The 14,026-nt window shown below is 44.5% G+C and overlaps 1 protein-coding gene across 2 annotated transcripts; it reads left to right on the top strand.

Moving 5' to 3' along the window:
• On the top strand, positions 2,499–5,663 carry LOC8084137. 2 transcript variants are annotated; one of them, XM_021455359.1, is made up of 5 exons: positions 2,499–2,657; positions 2,741–4,148; positions 5,037–5,160; positions 5,265–5,303; positions 5,389–5,663. In XM_021455359.1, the coding sequence occupies exon 2, from the start codon at positions 2,747–2,749 to the stop codon at positions 3,974–3,976; it is 1,230 nt and encodes a 409-aa protein (XP_021311034.1). In that variant the 5' UTR covers positions 2,499–2,657; positions 2,741–2,746; the 3' UTR covers positions 3,977–4,148; positions 5,037–5,160; positions 5,265–5,303; positions 5,389–5,663. The 2 variants fall into 2 exon arrangements, with proteins under 2 accessions (XP_021311034.1, XP_021311037.1); XM_021455362.1 differs by having other exon boundaries at positions 5,037–5,179.

Genomic DNA, 14,026 nt, shown 5'->3' with positions numbered 1-14,026 from the left:
AACTGTCATCATCAAAAATTTCCTCCATTAGATCCCCACATAGAAATTCTAGGGCTTTTCTCTCAAACCCCTATGATTCAACTGAATCAGCATCTGAAACCTCTGTCTCCCCTGTCCCCAGAACAGCCCCATGCCCAACATGGCTAAAATCCTTTTCCAAAAGACTTTGCACATTTGTTTCAAAAGAAGCACTACCACTACTGCCCGCTCCTAAGCCTATCGCCCGCAGATTATCTACAGCCTGAGAGACAGAAGAAAAAGCAGAGGGGACCATAGATTTGTTACCTTTGTTACACTCCAAATTCTTGGACTGCACCAAGCGCTCAGCCCGCACTAGAGTGTGCTCAGCCGCCACCCCAGCCAAACGCGGGCTCACCCTGGTGGGGGAGAGCACGACCTCTGGAATCATCGCAACATCCACCAACTTTGCATCAGCAAAAATATCCTGAGCCACCGTCATGCCACGCTCCTCTGAATCCAGCTTAGATGAACCTTTCTCCAACTCCTCTACCTGAGAAACAGCAACACCTACTTCCACCACCATCGCCTGCACTTCTTCTTTTGTCCCAACAGAGGAGTCACCTCTCATCTCAGGTGTCGCCGAAGCCTCCTCCTCCCAGGAACCCTCCTTCTCCTCCGCCACCTTTGTGGAAGCCTCCTCCAGAGCCTTCTCCACTGCTACCTCAATAACCTTGTTAGCCTTCCACTTAAGGAATTCCAGAAACTTCTCTTCATTCAAAAAATGTCCCTTACAGACTGGAGCCTCCTTCCCAGACCGAGAACCTTTCTCCAATCCACCCCCGCCATGACCCCCTTCGTTCCTCTTAGCACGCTTGTTATTCCGCTCACAAGCCTGGTCATCAAAGAGACCGTTCTCGCTGTTCGGATCCTGTTCCTTTCCCTCACCATCCCCCTCATTTCCTCCGTCATCCCACTCAATGTCTACCTCCTCTCCGTTCTCATCATAGCCTCTCGTCTCAACTTCGAACTCCAAATCAAAATAATGGTCTCCGATAACAACGTCCAACTTTTTTGGAATTAGCTTAGGATCAAGTACCGCGACCATGATTCGACCGAATTCGTTCTTCCGGGTGGTCTCCATGTCCACTGTTTGGGTTGAGCCCAATAGAGAACCCACTGCCCACAGAATGGGAAACTCTCGGAGTGGCTGCCTAATACAGCTCACCCTCACCCAAACTTTAGGTAATAAAAAACCTTCTTCCTTTTCCTGCCATTCCTCAAACTGCAATCGCGTACCAGCCGACACTCCCTCCCCCTTTGCATCAGCTCCTCCATAAGCAATTGAGCGTTGAAGCTCAGTCCTGGAAGGGAACTGGGTAAGAAAATTCCCTTCCCCAAGAACCTTTAACTCCCAATTCCATTTGACTGGCACAATCCTCCTAAGTTGCATGATCAGCTGATCTCCAGACAACACACCTCCTACCACTGATACTCGAGCCATCTTGGAATCCTTCTTCACCCTAGGCAGAGGCGGATGAGGGATATGATAGAAACCCAAATCCATCACAGCATACCCCGCAGCATGAGCCACAGGCCTTGGCGCCTTGAGGAGAGGACATCGGTGATTCATGTGCTCATGTGAATCACAAATGACGCAGTACACCTCAGTCTTGCATGCCGCAGCCTGATGGCCTTTCTTTGAACACTTGGAGCATCTTCCACTCGTCATGACAGCCTCGCCTCCTTCCTTGTTCCCGCCACCCTCATCATTCAGGCTTAAAACAATGTCAGACCCCCTCACATCCTCTCCAACTCCTACACCCATTGTTTCAGAAGCCTCTCCCACCCCACTTCCCTTCTCCCACCCAGGGCCTCGGCACTTGTCCTCTTGCCAAACCCATCTGCCTGTTGATGACTCTAGAGGTCCACCCTTCCCTGCACCAGCTGGCGGAGGAAAGTGGCCTAACCGGTTGGCGTCTCTTACCCAAACTAGTGAGACATCGTTTAGTTCCAAAATCCAAAAACCTTTTAAAATTTATCATCATATCAGATCTTGCTGCACATGTATGGAACACTAAATATAAATAAAAATAGCTAATCGTATAATTTGTCTATAATTTACGATACGAATTTTTTCTGTCTAATTAGTCTATAATTGAATAATAATTATCAAATAAAAAAATACTACAGAGTTACAATTTAAAAAACTTTTTGGATCCTGAACCATAGTCCCGGCCCAGCGTTACAGCTTTCGTAAAGGCCTATGACCCAAAGTGCATATGTGCTGGCCTTGTTTAGTTCCAAAATATTTTGCAAAATTGACACTGTAGCTCTTTCTTTTGTATTTTATAAATATTGTCCAATCATGGACTAACTAGGCTTAAAAGATTCGTCTCGTCAATTCTGACCAAACTGTACAATTAGTTTTTATTTTTGTCTATACTTAATACTTCATGCATGTGTCTAAAGATTCGATGTGACGGAAAATCTGAAAAATTTTGCAAAATTTTTTTGAACTCAACAAGGTAACCATAGATCTGTTTTTCTGTCTCGAATCGGGAAGCCGCCGCATCGCCTCTCGAGAATCGGGAAGCCGCCGCATCGCCGGAGCGCCGCTATTGCACGCGTCTTGCCGCCTTCCCCTCCGCTCTTCTCGACGGTCGGCGGCCAGCCGGCAGCTGCCTACTTCTCCGTAGGTAAGGCACCTCATCTTACAACTCTCCCGATTTGTCCTCAGAGTGATTCCCCTTGGTCCCCTAATTTCCTCATCTGTCTCAAGGTCGCCATGGCAGCGGTCATGTCTGCCGCCGCCTCCCCCCTCAAGTGGGTGACGCTGGAGCGCTTCGTCTTCCGCATGGATGAGGCCTTCCCGGACGAGAACAAGTTGCCCATCAGGGCTTCCGGCATCACCTGGTGGGAGGCACCCTTCGACGTCGCCTTCGAGCTCGCCGAGCCCCCGGCGATCTCCCGCCTCTACGCGCGGCTGCCGGGCTTTCCGGATCCCTTAAAACAGGTGCCCTTAGCCATCCTGGCGAGCCACCAACATCTCGTCCTGTTTCGCGTCTGTATCGAGGACGATACATTTGATTTGCGGCAGGAGCTCTTCATCTACAGCGCCTCAGATGCCGACGACCCTTCCAAACTCAAAGCACTGCCCGCTTGTAACTTGCCGGACAAGCCGTTAGTGGATTATTCCATCGCGCCCATCCGCGATGGTCGCCGTGGCCGTCGCCGGCGCCGGCGCGCTGCTGCTGCTGCTGCTGCTCCTCCTCCTCCTCCTCCTCCTCCTAAGGAGCAGCGGCGGCGGCGTCTGATGGCGGTCCGATCCATGGGCATCTTGTGCCGAGACCAAGAGGAGTTCGTGGTAGCAGAACTACGACTTTTCAGGCCTGGCGGCACCAACTATCTGCGCCGTGATGTCTGTGCCGACATCTTCTGGCTGCACCAACAATCTATACCCAGATCTGGTGGCATTTGCGGCGAATGGAACTCCTGCCGCGTACCAATCCGCAGCTTCTGCAAGAACCCTGACCCTGATGATAACTGGCAACTCTGCATCTGGCAGACCGACACTGTCATCCCTGTTGACCGCTGGCTGTGCTGGATCGACTACTACCGTGGCATCATCTTCTGCGACGTGTTTGGAAATCCCACCCCTACCGTCTCCTTCCTCCGCTTCCCTCTGGATGAGTTTCCTATCCGGGGCAAACCATCCAGTTGGCTGTATCGTGGCGCGTCTGACATCGGTGGTGGAGAGCTCAAGTTCGTCGACGTTGCCCGCCATGACGGCGTTGGCTATGGGGCACTCAAAACCAGTGTTGGTGGCTTCACCATCACCTGCCACACCCTCTCCTTAGAATCCATGGAGTGGGAGAAGGACTACACGATCACCTCAAGGAGCTCTGGTCTGCAAACACCCCAAAGGACCTCCCACGCCACATTCTCATGTTCCCTCAGGTGGACATCTACAGGCCACATGTGGTGCACTTCCTTTGCTGTGACTATGAGTACGTGATGATGAAGATGTGGGTGGTCACCATCAACATGAGCACCAAGATCGTGGAGTCATGTTCTCAGTATCTCAATGGGTTTGCGGACCTTGACACTGATAAGATTGAGTTGACCCAAGTAAAGTCCGCATGTCCCTTGCCCTTCCTCCCCTCCGAGTTCTCCAAGTTCCTCTCAAGGTAATAATAATATGTATTGCTTTGCTGCTGTGCTGGCTTTTATGTATCATATTATACTTAATTGATTTGTGCTGGTTGGTTGTATGTTTATTTATTGACGCATATATGCACCTGTTCTTCACTGTTGTCCTCGTTTTTTTTTGGAGCATCCCCCCCCCCCCAAAAAAAAAAAAAACTGCATCTTCCTAGTGAAATTAAACCTATATCGGGAATTCCCGCATTCCAAGCAGACCCTGTCTTGGCATTTCACTTACTGGGAGACCACCATCTTTCTCCAACTAGAAAAGTACTGCAAAGGCCCCCTTTGGCACACAGAAATTTCGCATGCAATTTCACGTGAATCAAGTCAATTTAATATGACAAAGCACTGGGTTCATGAAACTAAATAATGTTTTCCAAAGGTGTCTAAACATTGTAGCTTTCAAGTTCAAGTGAAATATATTTATCAGGCTTATGAATAATAAGAGTTGTCAATTTTTAAATCTTGGAAATTATTAGTATGGAAGCTAAGTATACCACTCATTATCTTTAGTGTCTGTTTCTGTCAATTGTATCCTGTAAATATAGCACTTGGCAGAGGCACAGTACAACTAGAAGCCTTTACAAAAAGTAAGTATTCCTAGAACATATGGCAGGAAACGGCTTCAAGACTCTCAAAATTCACCGCTCACTAAATGCTACTCCGCAGTCTTTAGTCCATCACATGCCTTTACCCAATTCTTGTGTACATGTTCTGCTCATAGCAGCTATCTTTCTTGCCTTGTCTAGAGGCATTGCAGTCTGTAACCTGGGAGCATTTTAGGCTCCTCTCTGTATGTTGCTGTTAAAGTTAATGAAGTTTGTTATAAAAAAACTACTTTACAAATTAATCCTTGTATGCACTGGCAGACCCTGGGCGCCTGCCCCACGGATGATTACTAGACGTTTCGTTGCACCACCCTCTGCAGCAAGCTTCATGACACGCGGTCTGGTAGAGGTCCTGTGATTTGCCCAGGCACGATTCAAGAGCTTGGTATGCCACAGATTTCATGGTACCCTTCTCTTGCTAAGTGAAGCAAGTATAATATGAACATCATCCATCTAGACCATTTTTCTCACAGTATTTATGTATTACAGGGAGAAGATTCAAGAGCTTGGTATGCCACATATTGCATGGTACCCTTCTCTTGCTAAGTGAAGCAAGTATAATATGAACATCATCCATCTAGACCATTTTTCTCACAGTATTTATGTATTACAGGGAGAAGGATATGGATCGAGTCATGTCTGCCTGCATCACTTTCCTGCTAGCCTTGCCAACTCATTTGGACATGCCTTCCTGCCAACCATTTTGCTTTCTTCTTCTGTATATCCGATGGTTCCACAGGAAAGGCTTCTCGTGTTTCTCAATAAAATTTAAGGACCTATTTCGTGTTGTGGACTAGGAAGGGATCGTATTTACTATTTTTACGCTGTATATATAAATCGATAAGACATCAAGTTTGCGGCATGTTCCGTGGGTTTTGTTAAAAAATAGTTTGTGGCGTCTTCTTTTAAGGGCTTGTTTGGCACAGCTCAACTTCACTAGTGAAGCTGTTTTTTTAGAAAATAGCTTCATGAGTGACTTTCTAGATGAAGCTGAGCTGTTTCGGAAAAAGTGTTTGGCAAAATAGCTTCACCAACTACTTCATGCATAGTTGAGAGAGAGAAATGAGGGAGAAGCTGCAATAAGCTACTTTTTTCCAGCTTCATCCAACTATGTCTTTGTGAGAGGAGGAGAAAAACAGCTTCAATGAAGTTGTTTTGGAAATAAGTGTTTGGCAAAAAAAAACAGCTCATGAAGCTGTTGTGAGCTGTACCAAACAGGCCTTAAGTATTATATTTATGTATAGTGTCATTGTGTGGATGTGTCACTTGGTCCTTGAACTTGCCTGTGTCATACCAGGTTTGCATGCAAATTTTGATATCTAAGTAATAGATGACAATCTAAAATACCTTGGAATACATTACAGAACTTTTGTTTAGCTGCAATCCAATCTCATGTATTGTGAGGGACTGAGGCGGAAGTCAACGTCACATTATTTTTTGTGGCACGTTACATTATTTTTTGTTCGTTTAGCTGATAAGCTATGATAGAAATTACTTTTTGTTGATTTGTTATAAAAAAATATTACTGATTTAGTTAGTAAGTTCAAGCGAACAGTCTGTTCGCAATTCTCTGCTGGTGGCGACAGACCCACATAAATGTGTTGTATCAACTCATCCTCGTGTAAGGCCTTGTTTAGTTCTCATGATTCCTCATTACATTAAATAAATCTTTCAACACATGTATGGAGTATTAAATATAGATAAAAATAATAACTAATTGCACAATTTCTCTGTAATTTATAAGACACGATCTTTTGAGTCTAGTTAGTTTATGGTTAAACAATAATTGTTGTATTGACTCATCCTCGTGTAAGGCCTTGTTTAGTTCCAAAGATGTCCTTTTTCTTTTAAAAAAAGGAGGCAAAGGAGGCAAAGCCTCTGCTTTTAAGAAAGCGAGGTAGCAGATCCTTTTATATTAATGAGCATGAAAATAAGGAGCATGAAAATAACCCGGTTAAAGACATGCACATTAAAATTTTAAATCTTTCTTTTTATATTCTAAATCACCTTTGGATAGAAATAGAATAAATCATCATTCTACATCAATTCTAAATCACCTTTGGGCAGAAATAGAATTAATGCATATAACTGATAAACAATGTCATGATTCTTCTACATCAGTTCTAAATCACCCTTGGGTACAAATAGAATTAATGCATATAATTGATAAACAATATCATGACATTACTATATATAATTGATAAACAATATCATGACATTACTATTGAAAACTTTGCTCAGAAAAGGACAGTATCATAATAATCTCTACAACGAAAATGTGAAAAATACTACTATTTTCTATTTTCAGGAACATTTCTAAATCTTTATCCATTTTCTAACAAATTGGTCACTTTCATGCAAAATTCATCAGAGATTTAAACTTTAAACATAACTTATAATATTTTTATCATCAACTTTGCTCAGAAAATAAAAATATTATAATTTATTGAATATTTGTAACTGCTCTCCACATTAGATTATAACATACAATTAATTCTTTTACACTAATTCTACATTACCTTTGGCCAAAAATAGAATTAATGCATGACAAAAAACCATAATAACATCATAATATTGCTATTAATAAACTTTGGTTAGAACAATTACAATATTATAATAATCTGTATTTGTTTTATTTTTCAAAATTAAACTCTCCCTTTACTTCGACTTTAACAATGAAAAAATAAATAAATAATTATAAGTACGCAGCGAAAACTTTAGTATACTCTTAATTTTATTTTCTAGAAACTCTTTAAGATACTTTACTATTTTCTGTGAAAAATTATCTTTGGACAATATTTGTACAGAAAATAGCATCAAAACTATACAATTTTATTCAAAACTGCATTCAAAATTTGCTTCTGGAAAATAGAAAAACGAAAATCTCTAGCAGCTCGCGCTCCCCTTTCCTCTCCCCATGGCCTAGTTAGAGCTCGTGGCCCAGGCTGGCCGGTCCATGGTCTTCTCTCTTTTTTTTTTGAGAAAAGTCCATGGTCTTCTCTCTTTCCCCCTGCGCACGATTGTTGCTGCGGCACAGCAGTGGCCCGCGGCCACCTTCCACCCCAGCCCGGGACCCGTGCGTCGGCGAAGCAGGCCGACCCATCGGCGGAGATGGCGAGCGGCTCTCCCCGTGCCGAGGCCGCAACCTGGGCCTGGGCCGGGAATTCGGTTACCCTCTTGGGCCCCAGTCCAGCTGTTATGCACCGTCCGATCGAGATCGACGGTCGTTCTTCAATCTCGGCAAACAAAAACCCTGAGCCGGTGACTTCCCTAAACCCTAGTCCATTCTTTTTCCCTCTGTTTCTTTCGCGGCGGCAGACATGGATCCCGGCCGCGATCAGCGCCGGTGGGGAGAGAGCGCCGAGGGAGAGCGCCCCTGGCCCTCCCCTTCTTTCCTTCCTTTCTTTTCTTTTCTGGTTCCTCTCCTCTCTCCCACGCCGCAAAAAACAGCAGCAGGAGCCGGCCGCCGGTGATGACCGGAGAGGAGAAACGGCGGCGCCGCCATGGAGTCATTCGTCGGCGAGCGCGTTCCCCACGAGGACGAGCACGCGTCCGTCGAATAATTCCACGACGGTGCAGCTTAGCTACGCGCACGCCGATGAAGAGGCGGCGCGGTTCTTCTACGCGGCGTCGATTGACGGCCGGCAGCAAGGTGGGCCCTAGGTAGGATCCATCCTCTCCGTCGTCTTCTTTCCCTTCTAAGGTTAGGGGTAGGATCCGACCGTATCGGATCCCTCCCTACTCTGTTAGTTCTTACCGAAACCCTAATCGAGCGTTAGGATTTAGGTTAAGATTCTTTCATTATGTTTGGGATTCATCCGATTTCTTTCTCTTCTCACATTGCCCGCGCGAGGGCGGTGCCTCGCGCGACGGTAACCTTGGCTCCGATACCATTTGTTATATTCTTAGATCGTCTAGAGTGTAGATCAGTGGGGAATCCGCTTTTCCATTTGGGATAAATAACATAGAACATCTTGGATCCAGAGAGGAAGTGAGGACGAGAGGATGAGAGAGATACCTAACCTTACCTTCGCAGAGAAGCACGTTGTCCAAGGCAGTCGCGGCAGCGGACTTCCCGTCGCTGGCAGTGCTTCCCTTTGGATCGGTATAGGGTTAGGGTGGGGACTCACGGCACTGTAGCGATGAACGTCGTACCTTGTGCCCTAGCCCCCACCCTCTCTTTATACACTGCAACGGGTGCCCACCAGCCAAGTCATTGGGCTGGACGCCCCCGATCAGGACGAGGTCAAGGGTCCGGGGCATTCTTTGGACTTGGGTTGGCAGAGATCAACCTAACACCGTCCAGATGCAACCATGCAGGGCTAACCAGCAGAAGAGTTTCACCTTTGGCGGCGCGGAAGCTTCCCAAAGTTCCTTGGCTCCCAACAGGGAGGACATGCCCAGAATGAGCGTTATGCTGAGGACGCTGAGTACGTGCTATGTGGCGTCCATCGCCAATTAAAGCGGTCACTCACAAGCGGTTGCAACTGGACGTCCTCCAGCTTTTGCCAGAGATCAACAAACTCATACAACACTGGCGTGGTGTGTGCCCCGGAGATGTGACGCAGTAATGGTGACCGGAGAGCACCTCCTTGATGGATACCAATAGAAAGCAACGACCAATGGTGCGAAACAAGTGCGGGGCAAAGGTCGCAATTGACCTGACTGGCAGCCAAGAATCAGTCCAGATGCGAGCCGAAGCACCATGGCCAAGCTCGACCACGACGGAGCAGCTGAACATGCTCAGAAGCTTCTCTAGTTTGGACGGCAGCTTGGTCCATGGTGGCGCATCTGCAACCCTCTTCTGCCAGTCCGAATGGAGGCGAAGGGTGAACCCGAGGACTCATGTTTGGCAGACCCAAGCCGCCGTAGTATTTTGAAGCGCAAACCATAGGCCACACGATCTTGCATTTTCCTCCAAGGTTCCAACCACCGTGTCTGTCTCGTTCATTTACTTAAATAGGTTAGACTAGAGAAGAACTGTGGATACCCATTTATAGCTCATCCTTAATTTACCAGATAGCGCATGCCGACAACGAGAATGTGATGGAGACGTGCACGGGTATGTTTGATCAACGAGCTGAACCTAAACAGGTATTTTTTTCGCTAATATTGTTTTAGTTTTTATGATTTCTTAATAACTGCTCCCATAATCATCATTTGTACAGTTACCATTCATACCATGTTGACATAACAGGTCATACCTTGTTTTTCCTGGCAATTTTCACAAAAAACAATGAATCCGGTGATCATGGTGTGCTACGATACTTCTTACAAATTGTCATTCTTCGGTTTCCAGTTAACCTAAATGTTGATTCTGTTTATGCAATTCTTGCTGACTTACAGATTAGTGTAGAGCCTCCGCTTCATGCATGTTCTGCCATATCGCAATACAAATGTTGTCCAAGTCTACAACCCATTCTTTGCTAGCAGTCATGAAAAATGGAAAGAATACGAAGCCACTTATACATGGCATTTACACACTACTTTTTCCGCTGTGCTCTGTCATGAATGTTACTTTGTTGGCAAGTCTTTTTTTAACCTCTGCTATGAGGCTCACCGTATGCTTTTGTTACATGGTACAGGCTGACAAGATCATAGATTTGTTGGCCACGTACCACCAGTTGTACCTTACGACGGCTTGGTTCTGCATATACATCATCCCCCGTTGATGATATATATTCAGTTCATAAGTTTGGAACCGACTTAAATATTTTTGAAGGTTTTTCAACTGCAACAAAGAATCTTATCGATCCATCGATGTTTCTGCTTCTCAGCTTCTGTGCTCAAACACATGATCAGTGTACATCCAACCAAATATCAGTCGGTTTACTGTGTAACTAATCTTATCGACATGAGGATGACGCACTACAGATTATTAATTCTTCAAATAGATAATGTTCAGAAACGCAGTATTTTATCGGGTGCATGGTCAGAGCATGCTTGCTGAAAAAACAGATCAACCCTGTTCAGTTTCAAGGTCGGCTGCAACAAGGTACTAATAATCTCAGCATGTTAATTTGATGGTTGGATGGTTTGCTAATCAGGATTTCTTTTTTATGGTATAGAAAACTAGAACTTTCTGTTGCCTTAACAAACTACAATGACCTCTTTGATTTCTGTACGGTTCTGTAGGCTGTTTCTATTGGAACATTGTACCTCTTGCAGTGGCATACTCAACTCCCTAATTACCTGCATATGTATTCATTTTTTATAATTTCCTAATGCAACCGTTCTAACTGATGAGATTGTGGCATCCAAAGTACCTAATTATTTATGCATCATGCCATCATGGTGAGTTGAGTTATTTTGGTTTTTTTGCATGCAATTTCTCTTGACACTGAACATGTGAACCTGCTAGCAATTCTCTAGATGGCTATTGCCACTGGAGTAGTTGAGTACTCAAGTATGACAACCATTGCCATCTCGATTGAAAGGATCTATATCATCATCCAGGTTCATTATGCTTCAGCACAGAAAAAGCTCTTGATCTCGTAGCCTCGGTACAAACTGTATAATTTTTTTCCCTAATACAACCATTCTAGCTGATGAGATGGTGGCGTCCAAATTAGCTAATTATTATTTATGCATCATGATTACTTGGTTATATTTATTCTTCAAGCTATGAATACTTTGCATCTGCAATGCTGCCTTCAGTGTTATGCGGAGTGCGTGAAGTTTCGATAATGCTTTGTACTAAACCACCTGACAATGAACACTGATATGCACCACCTGCTGTCTACATATCGTACTTAAATGGTTCTGCTAATTGAAGCAAAGAAACACAAGTTACCTTTGTCTACCAGAGTAGTGTCACAACAAGCTTTTACAATTGCTGGCATTTAAGAGTAACTCCAACAGCTTGGTTATTCTTGTTGTGGAGGTTGTTTTAGAATTTGCATAGCAAAAAGTAGCGGTGGCAGAGCCCGGTTTTACTCAAGACTAGGCCTCTAGGATGGTAAGAATGTTGCAGACACATATGTTGAGATGAAAATAAATACCTAGTGTCTAGGGGCTGGCGACCATCAGCAAGACGGAAGCGGAAGCCGTGGACGCGGAATGGCGAAAGAAGTTGGGGATGCCGGCGGGATGGGCGGCTCTGGGATCCAGCTGCGTGCGACGTAGCGGTCAGTGGCGGCCAATTCCTCACCTTCTGCCCTCCCCTCGTGCGTGACTATGGCGGGTCGTGGGGCATACGCTGGTGTGGCGTAGTAGGGACTGGGAGACAGACAGACAGGTGAGAGTTTTAGGCCGTCTTTAGTTCATGATTTTGCGTTTGTTTGTGATAATTATTGTCTAATTATGGACTAACTATGCATAAAAGATTTGTCTTATAAATTTTGACCAAACTGTGTAATTAGTTTTTATTTTTGTCTATATTTAATACTCCATGCGTTGGGCCTTGGTTGTTGAAGAATTTGTCTAAAAATTCAATTTGATGAAGAATTTTGAATTTTTTTTTAGATTTTGGGCTGGAAGTAAACAAGGCCTTGGAGCTAAGGCCAGTTATGTGTTGGGCCTTGGTTGTTGCCTTGTTGGGCTAAAAGTTTACATAGGATATATGATGTTATTGGGCCAACGACTAGGCCTGGGCTGCAGATCCGCTCCTAAAATGTAGGTGGTTCGAACAGATGTGCTATCTGGTTTTGTAAAATACAAACTTGGCTATCTCTTGATTTTCGGTGGCTATATATAGCCAACCAGTGACATTAGCTATCTAATTTTGTAAAATAGCAAAGCTGTTATAGACCTCTTCTTTTTCAAAAGTTTTCTATTTGACAAAGTTGCTAAACAAATAGAATCTGACTACTAAATTTTGCCAAGCCGTTGGAGTTGCTCTAAGTCTATAAAACTTGTGTTCTCATTGAAAGGGGCCATCTAATAAGGTATATAAATGCTACATTGTTGATTTATAGTTCACAGAACCTTTTGTCTGTAACAGAGAAATTTTGCAAGCCTTGTTTGTTTGGCTAATAAGATATGACAAAAAGTATTGTTGGCTTATTATGAGAGAAAAACATTGTTGAATGACTGACAGATTCGGCTGATAAGCTCAAACGAACAAGACGGTACAAGCAAAGAGTGGTGATGCCCATGTAGCATAGGCCTTGTTTAGTTGGCAAAATGAAAAGTTTTCGGATACTGTAGCACTTTCGTTTTTTTGGCAAATATTGTTCAATTATGGACTAACTAGGCTTAAAAGATTTATCTCGCGATGTCACACCCGGATGTAAAAGAGCATTCGGGTGCCAAATCACATGTGCGCCAGGATCTCAAATTCACACACATGGACCGACATCATCAATGGTACAAAACACAGTGTTCAAACGAATTACATAAATGAGAGTAAAAGTACCATTATTACAAGCCAAATGTTTATCAAAGTGCGGAGGGGAAACATAAACTAAACTGTTCCATAAATAAAGGGAAAACTAAACGCCGACGTAGCAGGACCACCTTGCCACAGGAAGGTCGACGGCAGAACCACACGAGCCTAACAACCAGGAGACTCAGGGTAGTCCTCAGGGAAATCGCAATTGTACTCCTGATCGTCCGAGCAACCTTTAATGATTATAGCAAGGGTGAGCTCATGTCGAACTCAGCAAGCACAGACGGAAAGTAATGACATGCAAGGCTTAAAACAAGGTAAAGTTGACTTGGTTTGACTGCGGTAGCATTTTAGTTGATCGCTTTTAATTATAACAATTACTAGAACAACCTATTACTAAATATGAGTAGTATAAACCCAACCCTTAATTAGTGTAAGTAGTAATTAGCATCTTTTAAATGACTATCCTAACTATTATAGTAATCCAGGGATTAACCCCAATTATTACCACAGGATAGCAATCCTGCCATCACGGAATAGCCATTCCGCCAAAACACGAGGTAGCAACCTCGCCAAGGTCCATCTCCAAGTAACCAGTGAATCCAATTTGCTCATCAAGTGAGGGTCTGGGCCGCTCGTGACCGTGAGCACGGCTGATATATCAGTTTTACACTCTGCAGAGGTGTGCACGTTCACTCCAAGTCGTGATTCCCATTTGCCCGGGGTCGCGACTCCCCAAAACACTTCCAAGGTGAGCAGGCAGGGTCTCACTACGAGACCTTTCACAGGGTCCAACTAATAGGATGCCACTCGCAAGTTTTTGTCGGGGCGCTCGGCAGTCGATACCCATAGCCATGGCGTACCGATCAACCGACAACTTAATATTCATTACCCAAGTTACTTCCTCACGCCTACCCGGAAA

The sequence above is a fragment of the Sorghum bicolor genome, chromosome 1 (assembly GCF_000003195.3).
Source record: "Sorghum bicolor cultivar BTx623 chromosome 1, Sorghum_bicolor_NCBIv3, whole genome shotgun sequence".
Lineage (NCBI taxonomy): Eukaryota > Viridiplantae > Streptophyta > Magnoliopsida > Poales > Poaceae > Sorghum > Sorghum bicolor.
Note: the sequence above shows the minus strand (reverse complement) of the source record. Positions and strands in the feature narration are given on the sequence as shown.

What these genes read in the sequence shown, in the direction of transcription:
- LOC8084137 (XM_021455359.1), top strand. Translation starts at nt 2,747, where the DNA reads ATGGCAGCGGTCATGTCTGCCGCCGCCTCCCCCCTCAAGTGGGTGACG.